The sequence below is a fragment of the Taurulus bubalis genome, assembly GCF_910589615.1.
Source record: "Taurulus bubalis genome assembly, chromosome: 13".
NCBI lineage: Eukaryota > Metazoa > Chordata > Actinopteri > Perciformes > Cottidae > Taurulus > Taurulus bubalis.
The window spans coordinates 8,455,582-8,483,146 of record NC_136601.1 but is presented as its reverse complement, the minus strand read 5'-3'; the positions used below and the strand labels follow the sequence as shown (position 1 = coordinate 8,483,146).

Genomic DNA, 27,565 nt, shown 5'->3' with positions numbered 1-27,565 from the left:
ATTAGGGAACGCTTTTTTTGTATTTCAAGTCATAATTAAATTACTCTGGCTGTACCAGCAGCGTCGGGAAATTATATGAAACCATAGAAATCCAAACAAGCACCTGAGGTATTTGTGGAGCCTTGTTGTTTCAGCTCCACAGTGATGGGATATTCTTTATATACCTGTTTATAGTCCAACGCTCTTACAATAAGACTGAAAGCAATATGCTTACTTTTTCATCTCGAGTTAGGTAAATATATGGCTTCTCATGCAGCATAAACAAAAAAAAGCAGCCAGTTGGCTCATATTTCTACGTATATATATGGAAATTACATTTTTTAAAGCTCCTGGTCAAGACATTGTCCCACAACCTCCACTGAATCTGCAACTTATCTCACTGTACACGTTGGTTTTGTGCGGATTCAACACATGAGACATATCTTGTTTAGTAGTTAGTATAAGGGATGCTCGTCTGTGGATTTTGTTACTTTTGGACGTTTCCACAAGTCTTTTTTTATATATATATTTTAACACTTCAGATAATTAGGACATGCATGATTGTATTTTCATTTGAATATTTGCTTTGATTAAAAATGCATTCTTGGCATTAGTTAGATGGGTCATAATTCCCTCTCTAATATGCACTATATATTCAAACCACTGTGTTAATTCATGTTTATTTAACTTACATTTTACAAGATTACATTTGAACACTTAATGGTATGGTTATAATTAACTCGGCCCCAAAACATTTTTTTACTGAATAAAGCTTGAACGAATCCTTAAAAGTCCTTAAAACCTCTGTTAACATTCGCTGTTAGCTCTTTTATTCAGTCTAGCAGGACTAACAGCTAACATTAACCTGCTAAATTTTAACACCCTTTTTTTATCACAATGTAGCATTTTTGGGAAGAAATAGGGTGTGTCGCCTCAACAAACTGAAACTTGATGCAGTGTGCGTATGGCTTGAGGTCACAGAACATGCGCAACTGTCTGAAAGCATCGAGTAGAGGAAAAAAAGTCACAGACACAATCGACTCCAAGGTAACTGACAACTAGGTCGATACACATGCAAGTTGTAAAATATAACCATTAGTGTGATAAAAAGTTATGATCTGAGTGGACTGTCATATACTATTTTAGTGCAATGATCTTAGACAAACTGTTCATCGACGCCATCTGATGATGCGGTTTGTGTCCTTGGAGCTGAAGAGAAACTGTATTTTACAGTACACTTTGAAATAGTTGGTGTCTCACTGCTGTTGGCCTAGTTTTCCTGTGAAGACTTAGTTTTTTTGAATTGTCAGCAACTGAATTATGAATCAGTAAAAGAAAAAAAAAAACATAAAGACGACAGGAAAGAAGATGAAAAAAACCCCACTCATAAACAACAACAAACACCCTGCTCCAAAAAACCTGTGTTGGTACATTTCAGTACATTGAGTGAGACTCACGGAGACAGATGTTGTCATTGAAGTATCCCAGGAAATTATCACAGTCTTCTCTCCGGCTCCCACTGGCCGAGCAGGAGCACCACGGAGCCACGCTGGACGTTGAGTTGTCGACATAGTTGGGAGTTATTGTGCTTCCTGCGGAGAGAGCGCACCAGGCCTCAATCAGTATTATTAAATATTAATTTTCCTTTTGAGTTGGTGCACTGTTGTGCTTTATTATCTGAAACATTAATGGACACTGTATTTCCTATACTGGTCTGCTGCACCGGGTTAATCATATTCTAGTTTTGTTCTATTAGACTGGCTGTGTGCACTGAGTCGTTTGATACCATAGAGAGATTCTGGCGAATTCTCCAATTCTCTTTTTTAGGTCATAGTCATGGTCTCTGGTGTTTTTTTCTTTTTCTATGGCTGTTTTTCCCCTTTCAACATGGTGGAGGTGTGAATTCAAGTGCTTTAATAAATACAAGGCAGGAATGAAAATGCCAAGTGTGTGTTTGTGCTGAGGGGCACCATGGCACCATTTGAGGTTCTTGAAATGCATTCGGTTAGCTTCTCTCTCCAGTGTGAGGAAAAGAAGTGGATGTTCTTTTTTCTTTTTATGGACTGTTATAAAACAAATTAGACACACCTCACATTGTGTAAAACGCCTCTGTTTTTCTTTGTTGAGATATTTGTATGCCTCTTTATCCTAAACCATGTTGAACTTTTGTCTTTTGGTTTAGAAATAGAAGTTTAATTGTATTCTCCCACTCACTCTTAACCTGTTTATTAATAGTTTCTCTTGCTAGCTTTCACACATTCCTGCCTCTTTGTTGCTGCACAATTTTGCTCCATTTTTTCTCCAACACAGCATATGGTGCAGAACTTCCTTTAAATCTTTTTCTTCTTCCATCTGTTAATTTTTTCCATTTTTACTTCCTGTGTTTCCGGTGTATTGCCTCTCAGATGGGCACCTACCTAGGAGCCCTGTGTAGGAGAGGAGACAGGCTCCATAGTTCCCTTGCTTGCAGCCATTGGCAGACGTTTCGGAGGGTTCGCAGTCGTACTGGAACTGTGCCAGGCGAGACCTAGAAAAGCAATGGGCAGTAGTTAGCAAGAACATGATAGCTCACTGTATTGTTTTATCTAAAAAGTTTACTGGTTCTTTTTTTAATTAATTATTTCCGCTCTAACTTTTATTTAATTAAGAGTTTGCTAGCTATGAAATAAAGAAATATTGTTGGACGTGGTGAAGACTGAAAGCATTGGACTGTAATGTGAAAGTGATATAAAGAGTAATATATTTCATCCACCAGACCTGGGATCATTAGTGAAGCCTTCTGAGTGTAATGGGGCTGTGAAAAATAATGGCCATGACCAGAGATAGCAATGAGCGATAACTCTGATCCATCTGGCTCTTTATCTGTGCTAAATATTTAATGTGTTATTCCAACAGGCTCTCGGGGGTGTTCTAACCAATGGTGGTAGAAAGCTTTAGGGTGAAACAGTGGGCCATTTTGTTGATTGGTTGGCTGTTTATTCTGTTTCAAAGAACCATAATATTGAACAGCACTGGTCCAAATATGTATGTGTGTATATTTAATATATACCCATGGAGTACTTGAATACACTGGGAGTGGTTAAACATTGGCTTTGCTGATTTGGGATACTTTGAGAAAATAATTAGTTCATTAAACCAAACAAAACTGGGGATTATGATCATATTGCAGCAATATGTTATCGTATCCTTAAGGGGCCAAGTGGCGAAGTGAGAAATAACTTTAATATCTGTTACAGACACGAGAGAAAGACGTGAAATGAATGGGAGCCAATTAAAAGCTACCATTTCGCTGCCTTGTCACCTGCACACGTAATCAGCTTTGCAGATCCTCATCTGTGTGATGCAGTTGGGTTTCTCCACGCTTTCATAGGAGCAGCTGGGTACAATAGTCTGCCTTCGACGCTCTGCGCATGCCGTGTCCGTGCAGGGGCAGAAGAGCAGCTCGTGTGTGTAGTCGGCGGGGACGCGGTCAAAGAACCTGCGCAGAGCCTTGTTGCATTTGGGCCGATTGCACAGGCCGGACTTGGCAGTGGGTTTGATGCAAGCTGAGACATATTCTGTGCGGAGCTTCTGGCACAAGTCATCCACATTGCAAGCCTTGGCCGCATCCAGGCAGCGATTCACAGTTGTCATGCCAACATCCGAGTCTGTGGATAGAAGTAAGGTCAAAGACAAGCGTGGATTTCAGTAGAAACATAATAGCAACAGAGCAGACAAGAAGATGTGTTTATGTGAATAAAAAGTGTATGTGACTTTTAGTATGTATTCAAGTTTGATTATTCAACATGCTGAGATGTGTCTTTGTTAGAGGTTCACAAGTTGAGATCGGTAGTTTGGAAAGTGGAAGTGTCTATGAATAAACAGTTGAGGCTCATTTCCTGGGGACCAGAATAACAAAATGAGTATTAGGAGAGTGTGGTTTTCCATTTCTAAGCTTTGCAAAGAAAACACTTTCTTAGAATGAAAATAAGGACACAAGTATGACCCAGTGGGCTTCTTTTCATTATTCAAATGCTAGCAGAAGAACCAGGGCCATGACTCTCCATCCTTCTCATTCGACTTGTCAATATGGCTGCCTACTTCAACTGTGAACCTACTATATGCTTTTTTCAAAAGTACACTTTGTCTGTACTTTGTCTGCTGCAAATCCCTCTCTCTTTTTTTTAATCTCACATAAGGTCCCGTGAGTGACACGGGAAGGGGAGGGACTTCGCCTCTCAATGAGAGAGTAAAATAAAAGCTGATTTCTCTACGATTCAAGAAATGCCTAAAAAAATCGGAGTAATTTTAAAGTCCAATCCAATGAAAAGTGTGACTTTAGTCAAGTTAGTGTTGTGTGATCTGTTGTGAGACAACTTCCTGTTTGTTATTGCATTCGTGAATAAAGCAGCCCTGGATTTATGAATGGTCATGTTGAGCATGAGAGCGAACCCTGGTCCTCCGTGTGGCAACGTCTGAATGGACCTTTTGTTTACATGATGCCTCGGAAATGAGCAACAGGCCGACCTGTTTGAACTTCAGGGATGAGTCATCTGTGTTTTTCTGCAGTTTTGTAACTTGAATGTTCTGGTTGGATTAGTAGATAGCCAAATAAATCTTCTAATGCAAGTCACTTTTTCATTACTTGTTTTCTTATAACCATGAACAAACAATTACCATAACATGAACACATTTTTTTTACAGTTTTAACCTCACCTAATGTTATTTTACATGCCTAAATGTAACATTTGGAAAACCCTTCACAAGATCAACATGTTAAAAAAAGCACATCTAGTTATGTGTTTATCATTTAACACTGGGTTTTTATATCCACAATATTTAATAAGAAGCATGTTTTAATTCTATGAAATTTATTTTGCCAAAGGCTATAAGAAATAATTCAAGATTTGAGGATATTCTATTATTATACATTAGTAGTTTAGAAAGGTGCCTGCATTAATATTCATGGACAGTCATGCAAATGAATAAGGATGCCATCACACTAAATTGTTCTGAATGCTGGAATTGTGTTCAGATAAATGATAATATTTGTGTAACTGTGTAAAAAAAACAGGAGGGACCTCTATTTTCTTTGGGCATGCTTCCAGGGGAAATTCAGTTGAGTCATGTATTTGTGCCCGAACAGAACTTCTTTAAAGGGTAAATCTGTATAAAATAAGGTGAAACTTAATGAAGGTCAGTGAACTTGCCAGCTGTAATAGAGGCCAAGCGGACATAGTCGTAATCCTTATGCACCGTCTCATAGGGATAACTCTCCACCAGGTTGAGTCCTGAAGGAATAAAAGAAACATTGGTGTAACATCACAATTCATTTAAACAATATGAAACAATACATATCTCATTTTATCTTTTTGACTTAACCCCTTGAGACTCCAGTCGACTAAATTATAATTTATACGGATTGTTAAACTCTCGGTTCGGTTTGGATCGGATCAGCACAAAAGAAAAAAGGAGCAAATATAACTCTTACAGATCCCTGATCACGTTTTTTTGTGGCCAATAATAATTGCAGATCACTGATGATACATAATGGCAGATACAGATCCCCTTGTTTGATTGTAGCAGCTGGTATACAAGGCTCCAGATCTTTCTTTCTTTTTTAGACTCTACGACTCTGAAGTCAGTGTAAACCATAAACAAATCAAAATGTTATCCTTTTTACTTTAATTTATAGAGTTCAGAATTCAAATGACAAGGACATAAAATATTGTATGCTTGATTAAAACAGATCTTGTCATTAGTCATTTTAATGATGTATCATAAGCTGCGTAGAGCAAGTGTTAGGAAGTTAAACAGGTCATAATTCATCTCCAGTATCTATTTACGTTGTTGTGAAAACATCTATTTCAAACAAGTGTATATTCCTGTTTCTCACCGACACTACATTTTACAGAACCGATCATGAAAATTACACCACTAATTTACTCAGATAAAAATCTGCCTTTTATTCATCTGTATTATCTAAACAACCTGTGTTTATTCAGCTACTGAATGAGAACAAAACAAAAGTTATGAATTGTACACATTGACAAATAATTACAAAATTAAAGTTGTATTTTTTAGCAGTATTGACGAGTGCTATTCGGGATGCACTGACCATGTATGATGGACTGATGGAGGCTCCAGTAGATGCTCAAGCAGTTCTTCTCCTTCTTCATGCCCCGTTTACACTGGCAGCCATGCAAGGGGCTGGACAGCAGGGCGGACACGGCATTGGCACACTGGCTCCTGGCACCGGGCCCCAGCTTCACGCTGCCGTTGCCCGCCACACACTGACGCAAAGTCCGCAGACGTGGACTACAAGTCTCATCACTCGAGCACGAGTCCCCAGCCACCAAGCAGTCTCTGCCGGCCAGTATAACCTCTAACAGAGCTGTGTGAGAGAGAGAGAGAGAGAACCAGAGCGTAACATGAGAGGGATTTGAGATGGCAGTTCAGGTGTAAAGATGAGACGGAAAAAAAGAATAAAGGAGAAGTCTGACACAAATGTCAGGAATAAGAAAGGATTAGGTTAAATCAGCTGTGTGGCTTATTGTGTAATGCACAGGTGAGATTCTCCTGCAAGTGTCATTACAGCGCTCCTCTCACAACAACCAGGGGAACTGTTGCTTCACAACTTGAGACGCATCATGCATCTTAAGTTCGGTGAAAATCTGAGAGGGAATCCAAAATATTCTGTGTGAAGGACTGTCTTCAGTCCACTGTTTTCAGGAGGAGGGCCGATCAAGAAAGATTTACTGTCTGGTTTGTATTATTTTAGGCACGGTAGCAGACTAGCTCTGGGGATGTCCACCTCTTTGTTCCAGACAAAGATAAACCCAACACATACTGGATGTATTGCAATGCAATTTAGACATTCAGTGTCCCCAGAGGATGAACGCTTGTGACTTTAGTGATCCCCTGACTTTTTATGTGGTGCCAACAGGAGGTTGACATTCATTGTTTTTTCCATCAGGTTGACGTTTGAATGTGTCCAGTACTTTGTTGTATTACCACATACCTGCAGAACTAAAGACATTTCCATCAAATGTACTTTGTGTTTAGTGCTAATTACCAAGTTAAACCAAGAAGCTGATAAATGGTAATATTATGTTGTTTTACAATATGCCTCTCATTCAACCATTCACACACACTCGCACACTGATGGTAGTGAGCTACCATGCGAGGTGCTGGAAATTGGGGTTTAGTGTCTTGTGGACAGGAGGCGCTGGAGACCGAACCACCAACCCCATGGAGGACCAGTTCTACCTACTGAGCCTCAGCTGCCTCAGCTAGTAGAATAAAGAAAAGCCCTTCAAACTCATTCAAACTAAATTATTGAACCGAATATTTTACACTTGGAGGAGAAGAGAGGTTTAAAGTTTGGAGAAAGGAAGGAATACAATCCTCTCTCACAACACAAAAACAGACTATTGTACGAAGAAGATCAACAGATTTGTCGGTGGTGGATTATTTCCTCCACACACATTTATAGCATTTCTCTTATCAAGATTTTTTTTTTACTTTAACTTAATGAAAACAGTTTTCAGACAAGATGTTTTATGAAAGTATCCTAACCCTTGACCGCCATTAAATTGATAATAACTTGGCTCTAGTTCATTTTAATGATAACATGCTTTTTGACTATCCATTATCTCACACCGAGGCATGCAGGCTGAATTCCTGGAACTACTCTTACTAACGCCTCGCAGAGTTTCAATTATGAAACCTTGGATTTTTAATGCATGCTGAATATACGTGAGCGGCAGACTTATACAAATGCTGAACCATGCTCTCATTGATTCTGACTGACTCGCCTTGCCATGAGTAGCTTTAACCCCGTAAGTTTAGCTGCAAGTCTATTCAGTGAGCCAGAGGACTTGAATATTGTGTGTTGTGTACAGAATGTACAGAGAGCAAGTGAAAGACTCATAGATGTATGAATCTGCTGCTGTGGTGAAAAGCCCAGTACCATCCCAGTTTATCGAACTCGATCTCAGTGAGCCAACATAACAGCTGGTGAGATGGGAGCTGCTGGTTTTTAAGTCATGTCTATACTACTGGTAGTTGTAGCATAACTGTTTGTAAAGTCATATGGGGGATGGCAAATGGAAATACATTATGACTGCATTATATGATGTTATGGCTTTTATGTTACAACTGACACATGGAGGCATATTAATATTTAATTCAAATGTAATTAACTGCTGTGACTTTCAAATCCTGCCGTGTATTTTGAATTTGAGTCGAGCCGTCTCAGGGTTTGCCTCCTGAGTCCTGTCTGTGGTTCGGTTTAGGCAACACAAGCCTTTGGGTTAAGGTCGGGAAAGATTGTGTTTTGGTTAAATGTTGACTATTTCTGTAATAACCCAAAACATTTAACCCAGAACATGAAGTGGTCTGATGGATGAATAAGAAATGACTCAAGCAATTGGAGCAATTGGAGCTCTTACAAAAACATCATATATGCATCAAGATGTTGAACCCAGGCATAAAAATACAACAATTAGCAGTGTAAAATGTTCAGTGCAGACATTTTTGTCACATAGCTCAAAAGCCACACATTAAATACAGACCCTTGCTGGAGTTAATTTCTGTGAAAGTGGAGAATGTTTTAAAAAGAGCTGCCACTCTTCTTTTGAGTTTTTCCTTCGTTGCTTTTTTTTTTTTTTTTAGTAACTGAAAAGAAAGCCATTTTCTTTGTAGTCCTGCTGTCATTTAGTGTTGTCTTACATGATGTTTTGCTCCTTATGTGTATATCCAATTAAGTCAGACTATATGGTGCTATTGCTACTCAAGAGTTGTCTGCAGAATTAAAAGTATGTTTTTTTTTTTTACATGCTTACATTTTGTGTTTTCATGCTATTCTAAAACCACATTCCTCAGCATGATCCACAATAAGACAAGAAGATCCCATTATTCAAAGACTTTAAACTCGTACCACCTCGGTTTTCTACCGTAATGTGGTTTTGATGTAAAAAAATATTTTACTTCATGCTGCTTTCATCTGCTCACACTCAAGGTATTTATTGGGCAAATTCGTCTCAGCTTCCGTTTTGATCTTCAAAACAAACATACACACACACACACACACACACACACACACACACACACACACACACACACGCATGCATACTGCAAAAAATGCCTTTTCTTCGCGGATCTTTTCTCAAACCCAACAGGTGAACGAACATCCAAAGTTATTGACGTTTTCATCCTCTATGCAGCACATGTCAGCGACATGCATCCAATACTGACGTGGGAACGTTGGGAAATAAATAAATAAATGAATAAACCCACGCCAATGTCCGACCCAAGGACAGATGGTCTGTTGCAAATTCAAGGCAGAGTTCCCAGACCCGTCCTGCTGTGTGTGGCAGTTTGTGCTGCCTGGGCAGAAGCTGGAATTGACACCATACATCATGAATGCAAATGAGCCGCTTGATTTGACATTTCCAATAAGCCCGTCTCTATGTACCAGTGGGTTTAGCCAATTAACCATGTCAGTAATCAATGTGTTCTGAGGCTCAGTTAAGGCCTCAGTTTCCCTGCCACATAAATCACTGGCAGATTAGCTGATCAGTTACCCTTGCGCACCGGCTTAATGGTCCACTTCAGGAGAGATAAAATGGAAAATGAAACTTAATGAAGTCAGCTGGAATGTAATGCACACTCTTATATACCTACAAAGCAGCGAGGCTGTGGAGGAAAATTGTAAATTATCGATGCACTTAATGAGTATCACCTTTGTTTCAGTGCTTTTTAAAGGTGCAGGGTTCGAGATTGTCAGCATTTTGATTGCCTCTCAACGGCTCTCAACTTGTAGATGGCGAGACGGTGACTCATTGCCAAAGATACAAACAGCGCGAACAGCACAAACTAAGGCTAACGTCCCGATGGAGCCAACAGTCTTAATTGAGGGGGAACCAGAGGACGGACGCCACGCATCATCAGCTGTAAGCGCTTTATGAGCACAGTACAGAGCAGCAACTAACAGCTAAAAGTACGCACGGCTATGTCAACAAAGCAAGGAGAAGTCGGAACACACGACGAGGCAGAGGGACTTCATTCTCTGCTCAGGTAGACATTACTCCACCAAATATTTACATAGCAAATAGTTGTACGCTGGTATTTAATGTTCACAATACAGCTCCGGCAAGATTTTCAAATTATCTTGATAGTTGGATTAAAACTAGCAGAATCCACCACCGATACAAAGGATGTTCGGTAACAAGACTCAAGCTATTTGATTTTGTATATGTTTTTTGGCAGCTATCAATCAAACGATCCAAACATCTGCCTTTTCACCTCCACTACCTTCACCAGCTTGTTACTAACTGTCTGTCTGCAATCTCAACATCTGTGCAAAAGGAGTTACATTTCATGCCAAGTTCAATAATTAATGCCAACATTTCTATATCTTTAAGATATATATTTGATCATCACTCTGTTTCCTGCAACACTACTAATCTTACTTTAGTTCAAGTTCCTTTTGCCACCTCTGCTTTCACAGCATAGCAAACAATTTGCACAGTCAAATAAGCTTCAATCATTCACTCAATCATTTTCTTCAAAAACTACACTTTCTTTTATGTTTATGTGTATCCTTTGGAAATATTAACTTTAGTTAAAAAAGGTGTTTGAGAGTAAGGGCCATTTATTGACTGGTAAATATGCTTCAGCATTTTAATTCACTTATAAAAGGTAATTAAATGTAAAGGCTTAGCAGTGACACTCTTTAATGAAAATCCAAGTGAATATTAAATTTGCCGTATTCTTTATTGATCTCCTGCTGGTCACATTAAGCTCCTGAATTATAACACTTTGTCTTTGAAAGAAAAGTTCATCATATTGTGAAAGTGAGGTGTCCTACTTACATAGTTTGCTTTATCAGTGACAACTTCTGGGAGCTCAACATTTAAGTTACTGGCAAAAGTGAAAATAAACAGTTTTACCAGTGTCATCTTTGCAGAGATGGAGTCTGTATTTGTTTTTGATGAAATGTTGCTGTCTGATACTTATCATAAGGCAACATCCTTTGCTTTTATGGGACAACATTTGTCAAAAATTCCAGATATCAAAGCAGAGTAGATTGAATTAGACTGCAAAATATCCATCTACATTCTAAATAAAACAATGCCAGCTCCACATATACTTCATGTTAGACATCAAACAAAAAGTGCAGGAAGACCTAGAAAAGCACAGTAATTTAACTTCAAAGTAATGAAAAGAGAAGCACTTCCATCCTACTATGTTAGACATGTGGTACAAATACCTATTTTTTTAAAATCAGTTGATCCTTTTCCAACAGTGGCTTTTTTCAACCTTCACTCAGAGAAAATCACATTATATGCCATATAAATGATTTATTCCGAACTCAAAAGACAAACACAGTTGTCACATTATCAAACAATCTCATCCACAACAGCTCAAACAGAGATGCGTAGATAAAGGATTTTATTGGCAATGCTTAGATATGTAGCTGCCAGGAAAGACGACGATCGCGATCATTACACTCGGGGAACAAAATTAGCATCTGCCAAATGCCAAATACAGGTAAATGTTGGCTGCTGCAGATACAAAAAAAAATTCTGTTTACTTACCACCATGACAGATATTACTATTTTATAGATATACTAATTTTCTTTTTTTTTTTTTTTTAAATTGAAATAGTCAAGAGATGTATGAAACCTGATGTATTCCACATTTCTACTGTTTGGTTCCACTGACTCAGTGTTTACGATTGGAAACAGATCTACATAGTGGTTCGTCAAACAATTTGAGCTGCAGGTGAGGAGAAAACTTATTTTCGGACCCTGATTACACTTTTATATATAACTTCAATATACACTACCATTCATGGCATCAGAGGCATAAAGGATTCTGAAGTGATTTTCTATTAAAAAGACAGTAATTGATGATTGTAGAAGTAAGTCAGGGATCACTTCATGACATGCATGAATTAGACACTTTGCTCATCTATGACTGCTCGGATCAAGCAGGGAGTTTTGGTACTCAAACCATTCCAATAACTAATGTTAATAGGTCACATATAAGTTAGATCAACTCCTTCATTTTAGCAGTCGGTAAATCATCAACTTTAAATGTTTTTATGAAGTAAATTGTGGTAAACAACGGTCGGAAAGACTTAGGCTGTGTTCACATTTTCCAACACAAGCATGTTCAAAATGGTGACTGTTTGTCATTTTTTCTCATTGATATCAGCCTCATTGTTACTGTTTGCTCTCCCACAGTTGCATTCAAGCTTTTTTTAGTGCTAATCATACTGACTGCTGCTGTTTCATAGTAAATACCATCAAACGGGGGTGGCAATTATTGTGAAGCAGAGCCAGAAAAAAGCAATGTAATAGTCACAGAAGTTACCACCGGCTTTGACTGGTCATTGAAAAGGCCTCTTTGAAACGAGATAATGGTCTTTTACAGCATGCAGGGAGTAACAGAACAAGGCTGAACAGCTACACGACGAAATTGACTGCACTTGCTGTTCCCACCAACCGAGAGTGTTGCCAAATCGACCAGGATTGAAATCTTATGTATTACAACTTTAATTCAGAAGTAAAAATGCATTCAGAGAACACCACAGAATCACATTCACAGAGGTCTTTTTAATGCCCTGAAAATGTGTATTCTTCAAAGTGACGTCTCGCGTCTCTAAGAAAGCATCAAGTCCTAAATAGAAACCATTGAGTTCGTTAATAACCATCTCCCCTCCTCAACCTTCACCACCACCCTTGACTTTAATCAAATGCTTTCCCTAAGAGGAGCTTCAGCCGTAGAGGAAATGGTCTTCCAATTTATAGGAAGCTGAGACTAAACTCGCTCTGCTTTCTCCATCTCCAAACATGGACACACACATAATAATAAGTGAATAAGTGACATTTCAGTGAATAGTAGTATACATAATTTCAGGCACTCAGCTCCCAGAAATACAGAATATTGCATATGCCTGCTCCTCTAAATCCACTGCAATTAATTGATTATAAACCCAATGTCACAGCGCTAACTCCTTCAGCGGCCTCTTGTTGATTATGTTGCATGTATTTGCATAGTCGTCACAATGACAAATATGTTTATTATTAATCTCTCCCCATTACTAGAGGCAGGAGCATGCCATGTTCTCACCATGTGTTAACAAAGGCAGGTTTTCCTTTCAAACGTGCATCTCTCTTTCCTGTGTGTGTGTTTTTTATTCTTGAATTTCACATTCTTTCTGTGCAGTATGAAAAGCCCCCACAAACGTACAAATTGATCCCATAATGCAAGGCTGCTGTCTGAACGGAGGGAATTGTAAACAAAAGATTATCTGTGAACACACCGAAGATGGATGGTGGTTGTTATTCATGACTCGAATCGCTGCTTCAAGTGAGCACCTTTGTCGGTCTGAGCCGACTAGTAACAACTGGATTCTGTGCCCGTGTGTGTTCTCATTGCATTTTCCCTTTTGAAAACCAGTTTGAGCTTTCATTCGTAAATGAGAGTGTTCACAAAGGCAGGGAGGTGGGTGGTTACGTTTGGGATTCAAAGGAGCATTTATTAATTTATGACATTAATTAATCTCTTATCATCTTATCTCTTATCGGCTTTGACAGGACTTGGGCATTGGCGTTCAGTTGAGGGGCGCTTTCACCTGTTAGGGGGCATGATTAATCGTTTCACTTTAGTTCTGGTCCAATTCCTTCAAACTGACGTTCCAAAGATTTGGAAAGTCAAGATTTCGCAATTAGAAGATAGATTTATTTATAGTTTAGCTTTTGAAATCACGTTAAAATCAGAAAAACCTCCTATCCTAAAGTCCGCTAGGAAGAGGAACGAGACTCACCGGTCAAGCGGTCTCGGTCGCAGGAGATTATATCAATGCCAGGAGTGAGAATACAAATGCAAGAGACTTTTAGTGAAGATACGCTGTCCTGACAGAATCTCTAATTGCAACAGTGAATAGAACGGGATCACAGCCTAAATGAGCAAATCCAGTTATGACCAGGTAGGGGAGGAGCTTCCAGGCCAGCCTGTAGGGTTCAACAGGAAGCATGCTGATGTTTAGCGGGTATACTGTTTACCATGTTCAAAGTTTAGTCGACAGCACATCGGCTCATCCACACTAAACACAAAGTTCAGCTGAGGCGGATTGGATTGGGAGTCATTTTGCTGGTATTCGTTATTAAGTATTGGACCAATTGAAATACTGATCATGATGATGGCGATTGATCAGGGGATAACTAACGTGATTACATTTCATTCTGAGAGCGAAATGAGTGTCTCTACCAAATGGAAATCCATCCAATAGTCCTTGACCTTCTGGTGCTTTGAGATGAAAAGTCAGGGGATCACTAGTCATAAGGATTCATCCGCTGGGCAACATGATTGTCTGCACAAATCGTTATGACAATCAATCTAATAGTTGTTGTGCTATTTCAGTCTGGACCAAAATGGTGGTTCGACCCACCAGCATTACCAATCCATAGATGCTATCATGGCTATAAAAACATAGGTGTAACAATGATATATTTGACCACATTTGCACATGTACAGTGTCTTCATATTTCATGTTTCGTACAGTGTTTCATATTTCATATTTTCTATTTTGACTCAGGGTTTTCATATTTTATATTTTGTTTCAAGTTTTTGTTTTTCATATTTCATATTTTATATGTTGTATAGTGTTCTCATAGTTTTATATTTGGTCTCTTTCCTCTATAGTGTGTTTTTTTTTCTTCTTCTTTTTCTTCCAAAACTGTTGACTTGGAGAGCGCTGCGAAAAAAAATTCCAATGAGTCTGGACTGTTGGTCTAGGCACAAATGGCCAAATAAAAACCGTGAACCTTGATAAATAAGTATCAGTAATGTGGATATAATGACTCAATGGGTAAACACAAATGACAGAACAGCCTCATGAGAAGTTAAAAAGTTCAGAAAAGGACATTGCGTTCTAATAATGCAGCCTTTATAGCACATTTTCCGTCGCAAACTAAAAACACATATTTTTTTCGACTACACCTTGAATAAGGAAGGTAGCGCCGTAGTAGCACTTAAATGGCACTTACTGATAGCACTTTGTGGTTTAACTTTATTGAAGAAATTGTACTTTCTTGATTCTTGTTGTTCTGAGTTTGTACTCATGGTCGAATTGCACTTATTGTAAGTCGCTTTGGATAAAAGCGTCAGCTAAATGACAATACTTCATCTTACAATATTCAAAATGTAAGACGATATCTAGTCTCATATCACGATATCGGCGTGCATACAGTCCATATCTATAACAGGCTGATGAGAGTGGAAATTAATAAAGTGGGAGATTAAAGGCAACGCTTTTATCTGCAGAACTGTATTGCTTTTATTGTTGTCTTCTCCATCGTTGGCTTAGTACACATCATTTTACTTCCATGTTAGTGAAGCACTTTGTAGACTCATTTCAACAGGAGTGCTGTAAACTAAATCACTATCATCAAATCAGCATCATTGCCTATTTGGTTTTTGATGATGATGGCTGTCTGATGATTTACAGGTGTGTGTGTGATAAATTAGGACTGTAAATAGCTACAGCTGTGTGTATTCGTCAGCGGATTACTGCTCCGGTGCTGCAGGAGGATCCTAAACTTTGGTTCTTCTTTACTTCTGTCTTTACATTGAGTGACCTCTAGACTAGTGGAGGACACAGATGTCTGTACGAAAAGAATAATCAGAAAAACTGTTTTCCCTCTTTTCACCGCAGCCTGGATGGGAATTACAAAACACTCAAAATAATTGACATCACTGAAGAAACCAATAACTGGCATATCATGTTACATCTTAACCCACAAGAGGAAAGAGTTACGCGGCGTAGACGCTTGTTGGACCAGTTCTGTAAAAAAGAAAACACATGGTCCGCCACAGGAACGCTCGGCTGTGGGTCAGTGAACGTGACATTAGTGACGGTGATAAAAAAAAACCTAACGTACAAAGATTACTTCTGTGAAAACACATTAATCTGATCCCAAAAAAATACTTGGTTCAGTTTGCAGTCTGCCACCTACGAGGCTTTAATGAATCTGGCTCCCTGTTGCTAAAAGATGGCCACAAGGAAACATTACAAATGCCAGCTCTTGCCAAAAACCAATGGTTCCAAGATTTGCTCACAGACACCTGTAATGGAAAAAAGCACTTAGCTCAACCGTACCTGAAAAAGAGGCAGACTGAAAATATCAGCAGTAACTCCATAGTTCTCCTTTCTCTGTTATTGTTACTGAAGTGAAAAAGATCTGACATATTCCAACGATGTGTGTGTTAGTGTTCTGCAAAAGCCTAATTGCTCCTCAGGTGGTTTCTAAAAGCTCTCTGAACAACCTGAAGCTCATATCACAGACATGCTGAAACGGGCCAAGTGTGAAAACTTTGTTCGGCACAACATCACCCACTCGCTGACACATAGAAACAACCGTACGACAAATCCACAGCGTGATTTGTTTCTGCGCCACAAGAAAGATTACAGGACAAAGACTCTATTGGAATCGACTCACTGCTGCTCACTATAAGTCCAGGAAGCAAGTCTCCACAACACAGACGAGGAAAAATATCTTTCTCCCAACGGAGGGAAAACACATGGAGTCGACAAGGAAGTTACATTGATATCAAGTAGCAACAGTTAAGAACATCTCTTTTGGTTTAGGTGACGATAATAATGCTAACAGTATCTGCACACAGGCCTTCCTTCTTTTCAAAGAATGCGTCCATACTAAGCTGGCTGAATGTGAAAAATGCCTTTTGGGTTTTTCACAATGTTGAAAAAAAAGAAGATATTATTGAATTCAGTGCGATTTTGGAGAAATATTTACTGTCTCTCTCACTCCCAGTGCCTTCCTCTGGATACATCCATGGCCTTTTTCTTTTCTGGAATATTCTTGGCTTACAGGACTGTACCGAATAGTTTGCAGCTTCAAAACCTTGTTCATAACGGGGACATTCAAATTATTGTTATGAAGCTGAGTTTCAATTAAGCTTTTTTTGTTCAACGCTCAGATGTTTTTTTGTGTGCGGCCACTTTAAGCACCACCAGCAGAAATCTTGTGAAGTTTTCCGGAAGGCGCTACTGCGCTCCACAGCACCCTGCCAGCTTGGATACAGAACCATTAGCCCCTTTCACACACAGACTCCGCAATACGGTCGTAAAGTTGATTAGTCGTTCCTCCGGCTTTGCTTTTTTCAGACTGAACCAAACAACGGCGGCATACTGCTCCCCCCCAGTGTGTGACTTCAGATAGCACGCCGGCATCACAGGAGCAAAAGAGGCGAGACGTTTTAACTCAAGTTGACGTAAAATAATACACATCGGGCAGCGACACGCATTCTAAACAATAACTGTGGGTTGAGCTCCTCTGCTCAGTGTGTAAGGAGCTCCGAGACCTTGTTGTGCCCCAAAATGGGGGTGCCATTCTTGGTCGCTGTAGGTTAGTTTTTTTTTTTGTAAATGTCCCGGTGGTTGGGAAAACTTTACACCCATCCCGTCATACCAGCTGTTGTTTTCCTGCAGATGTGTGCCGTCTCCGTGGCGGTATGACTCTGTCCCCCCCCTACTCAACCTTTTATACAGCAAGTTCAATTAAATTAATTTTCCCAGATATAATAAAGGCTGTGATTAAGTTTTCTCTCGCTCTCTCTCTCTCTCTGTGTTTGTGTGTGTGTGAGAGAGAGCGAGAGAGCGAGTGCAGGCCAATTTGTATGTCGGTGCGAAGGCCTGTCAAGTTCAGTCTCAATGTCACACAACAAATACTGCTTTATCTTCACTTGGAAAATGCAACATTATGAGTGCCTCGGCGATTGGTATGTAATGGTTGCAATTAACTTATCAGCAGATCGTCCTTTGCTTGGAGAGGAGGAGAGCATGACACATCATGTTTTTTCTCTCGCTGTGAAAGTGCTGGCTGTCTGTCTGCACCGCTGAGCAGGACTGGTGCCAGCCAAACAGGGCGTGCTAATGATGGGCCTCCTCATATATAGGGTTTCGAAACACAGTGCAAATACTGAACCTGAGTGGTTAAAGTGTAACTTCACCGCTGGTCCTTCGGAGAAGAACAATGGTGTGCCTTGTGGCCCTTTCCCGGCGCTCACACGAATAAGATGGAGAATATTTACGGAACAGTAGCCATGGTGCCTTAAAGTGATTAAGTGTTAACCTTCTGTCGGGTCTGATGTTGTAGCAAGACCGTAATACCTGCCAGCTGTTGCTGTCGCTCAAGACTCATTACAAGAGTGGGGAGGGGCCACACATTCCAGTACGATGATTGATGGCCACTTTTACTGATGAGACTCTTTAACAGCAGAGTCCTCTGTGTCGCTCAGACTCCCAGCATGCCTCCAGTCCTTTGGACCCATCTGTTGTGTTGTAATACCGCAGAAGCAGCCGCGATGAGAAGAACTCACACAAGAATCTTGAGATAGGCCTTTTCAGCTGATTGCCTCCTTGCCTCCACTGCGATAAAGAGTTACAACATGGCAATTTCCGTAGTGTTATTTTTTTTTTAAGGTAATAAATCTCAGGGCTTTTGCTGTCTTTTTCAATTGTATGGGTCCAGATGCAGATGGTCTGTTTTAGCTGTAAGTTATCTCAGTGTGCTGTTGCATTGCCTTTATACAGCAGCACTGCCTTTACATCTCAGTTTGATTTTGTGTCTCCATTTGCCTCCGTGATCTGTAATTGCCGTCTTCACACCTACACTGAACCACTTTATTTAAGAATATCAGTGCAGGGAAATTATCATTCACCCAGAGTCAACTTTAAGATGACAAAAAGTGAAATGTGGGTCAGCGTGAGCAGATGTTAGCCTATTAAGATAGACTTCAGCGCCCAGGACTCTGTCAATCATGCACGACCCGTGGGACTACAACAGTGATCTGCAGTGGGCTCAGTTACACAGCTTCTTTGTGATTCATTGTTTTAAAGACTCTGCTGAAAGGTCACAAAGGGATAAGAGACACCAAAAGGCATTCGGAGTGCCACGTTTGACACCAGCAATTGCCAAACAAGCAATTTCTAGTAAACTGTCAGTTAGTCCTAGTGGGACTTCTGAATATGGCTGAAAAGAAAATGTGCAAGTCATTCCTCAAGAATGTGAAACCTGGCTACCTATTTGTCATCTTCAGAGTTTACACCATTGGTGATAGATTACATTTACAGTAAGTTGGTGTTGAGCTGTCTTAAAAAAGAAAAGTAGGAATACACAGGATAGGATCACAGTGACGCTCTCTTCATTCATTAACATGTCACAGGTGTGATTCACAACATAGCGAGTGGCTTTGCATGGTTTTAAAGATGATCTGGTAAAACCGTCTGTTTATGATTTAGGATGTGCATTTTAATTGCACAATGTGTGTAATTGTGCAGTGTGTATTGAATGTTCTGTTCTTTTTCATCCAAAAATCAAATGTAGAATAGGAAATTTCCCATGTATTAATTAATTAAAAATAAACTCTGACATCATGATGTATTCTAATGTATCTTGTTGTTTGAAGATTATTTCACAGTTATATATAAAATAGATAACGGAGAGGGAATTCTGACCTGTTAAACTTCCTTATTTCGTATGATAATAAAGGAGTGTCTGTTGAAGTACATTGGATTTATTGTTTAACTTTTGCTTTTTACTGTAGTATCTCATATTGTGGAATTTCAGTGGTATTAGTGTGTATTGACGACACATTTCTGTTATTTTGACATCCCCAATTGCAGTCTCCCGCTCTCTCTCTTTCTCACGTGTTTATTCCTATTCAAATCTTCTGGTAAACATTTGCAACAATAACTTCTACAGCTCCATCCTCTATTCACTGTTTATTGTAAACAGAAACAGCTGAGTCTCAACAACTATCCATTATTCAGGCAAAAAACCATTAGACATTTCTGTCACAGTTTGTAGAACAACAGCAATGCTGTGCAGGAAATGCTTGTAATTTTCTTTTTCAGTCACTTCAATTTAACTTCCACTGGCAATAAACCATAACAATGTCCTAATTTATTTCCTCTCTGAAATTCATCGTTACTTACTGCCTGGATTATAACTTGTATGGCTAAACATGACTAAAGTTAAAGTATAATTGAATAAGAGACATCATTAATAACCATGTTTGCTGTGTTTCTGTGAAAATAATGGTAAAGATTCTAAAACCGTTTAGAGACCGACTAACAAGCTGTGTGTTTCTAAAGCGACAAAATTAATATAAGCGTTTATGCATTTGCAATTTGCCAGAAGTGCTCTAAAATACATGCATACATATTTAACACAGCCTCCAACATTTAAAGTGGTTTGAAAAAGACATTTAAACATAACAAATGATATTGAGTATATACAGTATGGTGGCTTTGTTTTTGTGGCTTTTGTTTTTGTGGCGTTGTCTCGCGTTGCAAGATTGTAGGAGTGATTCGAGGTGCCCTTGCTTCCAGAAGTAAAACCCCCATTCGTTCTCTCTATGACGATGTCAGGTGACTCACTGTTGGACACTTCAAGTATTGAACGGACATGAAACTCTGCAGGTTGAATCAACAGATGAGGGCTGCAACAACTAATCGATTAAATCAATTAAAATAGATGATAAAAATAGTAGCTTCAAATTTCTTTATCGATTAGGTGGGTCTGTGATATGATGGTCTAAATTGGGTCAATGTAGGTACGCACGGCTACGGCAACGTCTCTGCAGGGCCAGTAATCCAGCCAATGCTTTGTGTAACTCACATTATGAATTGCAGGAAAAGGGTGCCGTCTGGAGCATGGAGGTAAACCTTTGAAAGGTGGCGCAGGCAGAGACTAACGATACAGCAGCTGGAAGTGTAGAGGCAAACACGCGACTAAAAACAATTGTAATTGACAGAAATGCCTCCCTTCTGTTTTATCTTAAAGCGTGGTTAAACAGAATGGTCCGGTGGGTTCCCGCCAGGGCCCTGGGAGCTTTTTATTTGCACCGCTAACAGCGGCCGAAGGCGAGAAAACTCAGGAAGTTGACATAATATAATGCAACAGAAATGCATTCAGTTTGGGATTCTGGGTCCTTTTATTGTTTCCAACTGAAACAAACATTTAGATGTCACTAAATATCCCATGATTCCCACCTCCGTCTGGCTTCTCTTTTATAATACCAGCAGTTGAGGCTCATGGGTGTTGTCTTTTGTTTCTCAGACACAAAGCTGAAATAGCTGGTGGCTACAATACAAGCCGATATGAAAGTTACATTAGGAGACCCCTGTGTGTCAATCATCTTTGAAGTTATCATGAGAACATTTTGAAATGGAAAGTCAGCGGGGAAAGTTACTTTGAGAACCAGCTGCCCAAGGTTGGGTGTGAGTTGCATGCTGCTGTGGTGAACTGGGTCTTTTATCAGAGAAGGAAATTCATTTGATATCAACTTGTAATGTCATTCAACCAACTGCTGTTAAAAACAAGTCGAGAAAGATTATTGTTCAATGCATTTTCATGTATTTATGGTGTAGCAGGAAAGTGGATGGAATTACACTGCAGGCTGGAGTCTTTGTAAACGTTGACAACCAGAGATGAAATCGTTGACGCTGCTTGTATGAGTCCAACACACATTAAGTAGACCCACTTCTTCATGTGATCTATATGAATTTAATGAATGTAAGGAACAATAATGGAAATGACAATAGAATAAGAATAGTAGAGGTGTAACCTCTTATTGTTTTGTTCCAATACATTTCAGTTGCTAATGTACTTGGGTGAAGCCTGTGTACCCATTCACTGGCAGTAGGTTACATGGTTCGATTTTGTTGTGTGCTGCACTGCCATTTGTATGATAATCACATAGATTGCTTTCCTTACTTTCCTTTGTCCCTGAATACCAAGACTGTCAAGGCTAGCTCATATGGAATGCAATGTATGTCACCACACAGCTGCCTGTTCAAGGATTCCTGGTGTGTTAATCTGTTTAAAAATGAATGTATATTGGCACATTAATGTGATTAACCTGCTTGATCAAAAAATAGACTTTGCCCCTGAAAGTCCAGCCTCGAGGATGACTAGACTGAATGTCGAAATAGATGAAATGAAACCCATAAATTGACCTGAGAATATGAATTAACAGTTTATCTAAACGTACAATATTCACACTTGAAAATGTCAAACCGACTTCAGTGGCGCCATTTCCCAAAAGGTTGTTCTGTTATAATTTCAAGAAATACCATCAAATAATAATGTCTAAAGTAAGAGACGTAGACATGCACTGTAGATAAGCTTCTGGTTACAATTAGTCCAATAAGTGTTCGTCCCAGTGTGTATTCTGTTGTCTTGTCGCTCTGCATAACCTTTCCAACGGCATGCAAGAGATACTTGAGCGAGATATTAGTATTGAAACGACCTTTGTTTTCTAAGACTGGGCTTGAATAGTCGTATGGCCTTGTTATGACTTGAAGAGAGCAACATCAGCTTTCACCCGACCTTTTGTTTTGCACAACATGTTATTTCCGTAACCCCAAACAGGTGTTACTCCCATGTTAGAAGGACATGAATGCGTACAGCAACTGTGGAACGGTGAGTCATTGGATCAACATCCCAAACATACAATGCTGCCAAAAATGTCTCGACTTCTCTTTTACGCTGCATTATTGAGCATTGGCTAAAGAAACGTCCATTACAGCCCCAGACCCTTAATTGTGTCAAATTGTTCTTAACTGGTGAGCAACTGGGCCTATATTTCTCCATTTTGCTTATTTGGCCCAATTTTATATATTTTTTTCTTTCAATTTTCTAATTTTAAGCTTTTAAATCAAGCTACTTTTGTAGGAAATGTACAGAAGACCGTTTCTAGTGCGACCAATTATAATTTCTACTAAAGTCAGTCAATAATTGGGCAACCGCAATCTAAATTCATGCTGCATGCACGGTGTGGGTAGTTCTCAACACAGTTAACCCGTCATCTAACAGCTCAACCCGTCATCTAACAGCTCACTGTGGCTGTGCCTTTTTGTTTCGTCACTCCCTTGCAAAACAAAGACACACGAACAAAGACACGAAAATAACTGTTGTAAACTTATTCTGAAAGAACAATCGTGGTTTGAGGTAACCACTGTGACGAATGTGTAGCGTTTCCTGTGGCTGCTTCACAATAAAAGCCTGTTTCGCCAGCAGTAAAGGGTTCATTAGCAGTAACTTAATACAGTTGTGGTACGAGGTAAGGAGAGACAGGCCCGAACAGAGAGGCTGATTCCAATGAGATAAAATGGAAAAGCATGTGAATCCCATATGTGTGTGAAGGCAATCTGAGTCCAGCTTGACAATGGCGGACTAAGCCACAAACAATAAAACAACTATTATATAAAGTGTACTGAATGTAATTGAATTGGTATTGCAGAAACCAACCAACCGTGTACTGTATCAAATAGGGAACGCTGTTTTATTCCGTTATGCTCACCATTGTGAAGATGACAATAACTTCCAAACCCACTGCAGCGGGGTCTTGCTGCACCTTATCACAGCAGCAGTGTTGAATCCCCCAGGACACGTGTGGCAGAGATTCAATGGGCCTAATACGGAGTGATTCTTCTCCAGAGGCATATCCATGGGAATGTGGCTCTGGTTTCACAGTTATCACTCACATGGAGCTGTCAACCGCTTAGTGGCATTCTCTTGATCCAATTAATTAGGACCTAACAAGGCACGGAGAGTGGAAGGGATTCGGATCGACCAAATGGTGACAGAGTCAAAGGCCTCTACAAGCGGGGCCAACTTCTCGTCACACACTGGCCGTTAATGAGACATGTAAAGTACCGCCGTGTCGATGAAAGTTGTGGATGTAGAACATGCTCACGGAGGGTTCCAACCACATGTAAATATAATACAAATTGCCAATCTTCAATAACATCCAACTCCAGCCTGGTTTCTATGATGGAGCGTCAAATGAATTCCCAACGTCCGCAGCTGTATTTTCTGCAGCTGGTGAATCTGTTTGGAAAGAGCTAAATGAAATTAAAAGCTACGATTTTTTTCCCCATCAGATCATATTTTATTAAAGAAATGCATTGCTATAATTGCATTTGTAGTTTCAAGGTTGATCAAAAATGTGTGCTCTCTGCAGGACGGTGGCTGCCAAAGATTGTTAATGAAGTAATGAGGAGCTTCACTCAGTGACACCACTGTACAACTGAGTGTTTTTGTAGTCGCAACAACAAAGTGATCAAAAAAGCCTAAGGGGTATTATAATATACAAAATATAATGATGCCTGCAATGCCCCATAGGAGCGCTTCAAATGAGGGACGTCACTTACAGTTTTCAGTGAGTTTAGGCCTCAAGTTTGAACAAATGTTGAAGACACAAATATTCCTGACAACTGAATAAAGATTGAATAACTTATCTTCCTGATATTCAGTATGAGTAGCGTTAAGATGAAAGTGAGACGGAATCTTCTGTGCACACAATTGGCAATTTGTTGGCTGCTTCATTCCCTGTGTCTAAAAGAATTAATCGAGGACCGGGGAACGGAGGTGGCATCCTCTGCTGCATGGAGCAGATGTTGTAAATCCACTGCAGCTCACACAGACAGGTGCCCTCCAGCCGGTTCCTGTCTGCTGCCTTGGTAATGGTGTGTTTCCTTTCCTTGAACACTGGAGGAATCGAGCAGCACTCCATCCAACCTCTATCATCTTTACATTACAAGTTTATACAGCAGAACAGGTTAACTAATCCCCTCTTGAGGTTGCTTGGTGGAACAAAATGTACAGGACACAAATATGTATTGGATATCCAGAACAAAGCAAACGGATTCTTAGACACTCTGCAGTATTTTTCACTGATCAGATGAATATGCTGTTTTGCATTAAATGGACATTCCAGTCTACAGTCAATCCAACGAGTCTTGTATCCATGTTGAGTACAAACATTTCTCTCTCCTAGACATTGGCTGGAAGAAAATACAAAATTCCATCTAAAGCCAGCTTTTGCAACAAATCCACACGTCACAATGCTTTATTTCCACTACAAGAACCTTTTAAAGGCCACTTGCGGTGTAATGCCACGTGAGTCTCACAAGAATAGACATGTTTAAACGCTTTCAGACCTGAGCCTGTTAAAGTGAACACTTCAGATTGTAGGTGTTAGTTTGCTCGTGGGCAGCATCTCTCTAAACTTCAAGACATTCAGGCCAAGGATCGCATTCCTTTTCATGTCATTCTACATCTATTAATCTTATTTAGGATGGTGATACACACAGACCCAATTAATAGCATTTCTCTCGAGCAATAGCTATTCATCCATCCATCTTCTAACCTCTTCTGTGCAAGCAAAGCAGCTCTGGATAGGTCAGTCATATCCGAGGCTAATTATGCAGTGCAGAAGTGAAGGGAGAATATGCTAACTAGGAGCCGGATTTGAATCCAGTACCTTCTTGTTAGTGCTTTTGTATATGCCACTGGACCACATTTTTGGAACAATAAATAAATATAAGAATAATGAAATAAATAACAAATAGGAAAAAAGCTTGAACTGCAAAGCTGGAAACTGCAAAATGAGCATGTTGTCAAACACAAATCAACCTCAAGTGTTTCTGGTTGTGACCACAGATGATGGCGCACTGATAGAAACGCGTTGCTCTTATCAGTATGAATAAACTATCCTTGATTTATTTAGTTTTTCTCGATTGCACAGTGGTGGTTGATTTTTCTTCTGAATAATGAAATATACTTTGCAAAATCTGTTTTGGCATTACTGTATCACCTCGGGGAGCCTCAACATAATTTTCACTGAGATGAGATCCGATGTCTCTTCCCCTGGCAGGCTCCACATTCGTAACAGCAATACCAGGAGGGGAAAAAGTACGAGTGACGTGGTTTAGAGCGATGACACACACAGCCTGAGGTTTCATGGATTGCTGCGAGCTTACGTATTTCAATTTACTAATACTATTTCTTGTTTAGACAATAATTACATTTATATCGTGCAAACACGCATTTCCAGTCATTCCTTTTTTATAGTGGTTAGGCCACAAACTGATTTCACTGATTTGATTAACTGAAGAGCTCCTCCTAGGCATAAAGATGCCAAATTAATTTCAGTGAAAAACTGCTTGGTGCCATAGCTCTGCTGGTATATGGTGTAGTCTGGAAACGCTGATAAGAAAATATACCACTTACTGGCTGAACTGCAGTGTAATTCACTTGCCTGTGCATGTAAACAATGGAACGTAATTAAATACCATAAAGATTAGGGTTGCACTTATTTTAATCAAATAATAACATAACATATAGTACACATGCACAGCTACAGATATCAAAAAAGTGCATTCATTGTGCCTGCCATAAAGCCTTGTGTTGAGTTCACAATGATTTAAGGATGCTACATTTGCCAGTATTGTTGTCGAAGCTCATTTTCTGGCTTTGAGGTCGATTTATAAACTTTTTTTCAGTTTTTGGCTCACATCGCTGAAGACTTTTGAAAACTTTTGCCAACATAGTGGGTCTTGTGTTTATGTTGAAAATAAGTTATGTGAGAGACATACAAAAGAAAAATCATACAAAAACTTAAATTTTGCTGTACAAGTTTCCCCAAAAAGCTGACCACTGTGGAAAACAGGAGCTCTTTACCACAGGAAAATTGGAACGCAGAAAAGGGGATTGGAATATCAGCGGCAGTCATTCCTGTTTGGAGGGGGGTTGGGGGGGGAGGAGAGATGACTGGTTCATCAAAAGGTCTCTTCACCGTCTGAACTCTGTGGTTATTAATGCCAGCAAGTCAGAGAGGAAACTGAAACGTCCCTTTATTAATCAAAAAGAAGTTCAACATTGACTTCAGGTTATTACATTCGAATAAGCCAGAGCGACGTTATTTACACACATCTGCTTGTCTTATAAAATTCAATATTACGTCTCTGAATAACCAATGTCTATAAAGCTGCAGTGTTGTTCCCAGCTTATTGCTGATGTCACGTTGCTGTTTGTCCATCTAGAAATGAAAAGTAAAATAAAGGTATGCTCACTCAGTCAGTGGCCGTAATGCAGGCCTCATGGGCAATGAAAATACTAATTTCACACTCAGCTAACTTGAGGAGGGAGACCGGAAAATATGTGCTTCCACCTTTGTCGCATGTAGTCTTCCAAAATTTGCTTCCATTCATCTTCATGAAACTTTGCTCACCCCAAATAGATTTAGAAGTGTCCCAGAAATACAACAAGGAGGCAGGAAGTGGAGCTTAAGCCCTCCGTTTTGAAATTGTGTCACAATGGGGCTATGCCTTCTTGCCTAGAACAGTCGTGCTCTCTGGATAACCACCGACAGGCTCCGAGTTAATGAGCCTCTGTTTGGCCCTTAGAGGCCACTGTATGTCCGTAACCTCAAAAACATTGTCTGAATTTCCTAACAGGTCTAATGGATCGGGGGATGCTGCTTTTAGTGTTGATCAGGAGCCCTACTTATACAAGTACTGTGTCATGTTCACCTTCTCGCTTTAAACTTGGTCATCAACAGCAGTTTTAAACCAAGTGTCCTCTGCAGATTAAAGGAAGCCCATTCTGTGAATACATCACTGCCACTTGAGTTTAGATAATGACCACTGGTACTTTCTTTTCTTTCATATGAGAGACAGTTATACAGTCAGTTTGCAGTCTCTACCTGTCTCACTTTTAAA

General features: G+C 39.7%; 1 protein-coding gene across 1 annotated transcript in view; it reads right to left on the bottom strand.

The window, feature by feature from the left end:
• gfra4b (GDNF family receptor alpha 4b) overlaps positions 1-27,565 on the bottom strand; it is a gene marked incomplete at both ends in the record, with an annotated part of 38,466 nt that overhangs the window by 3,983 nt on the left and 6,918 nt on the right. Inside the window, 5 exons of the mRNA XM_079228672.1 lie at positions 1,437-1,571; positions 2,397-2,506; positions 3,281-3,626; positions 5,169-5,249; positions 6,077-6,352. Of these exons, the coding sequence (XP_079084798.1) occupies positions 1,437-1,571; positions 2,397-2,506; positions 3,281-3,626; positions 5,169-5,249; positions 6,077-6,352 (948 nt within the window). The remainder of the gene's footprint in view (positions 1-1,436; positions 1,572-2,396; positions 2,507-3,280; positions 3,627-5,168; positions 5,250-6,076; positions 6,353-27,565) is intronic.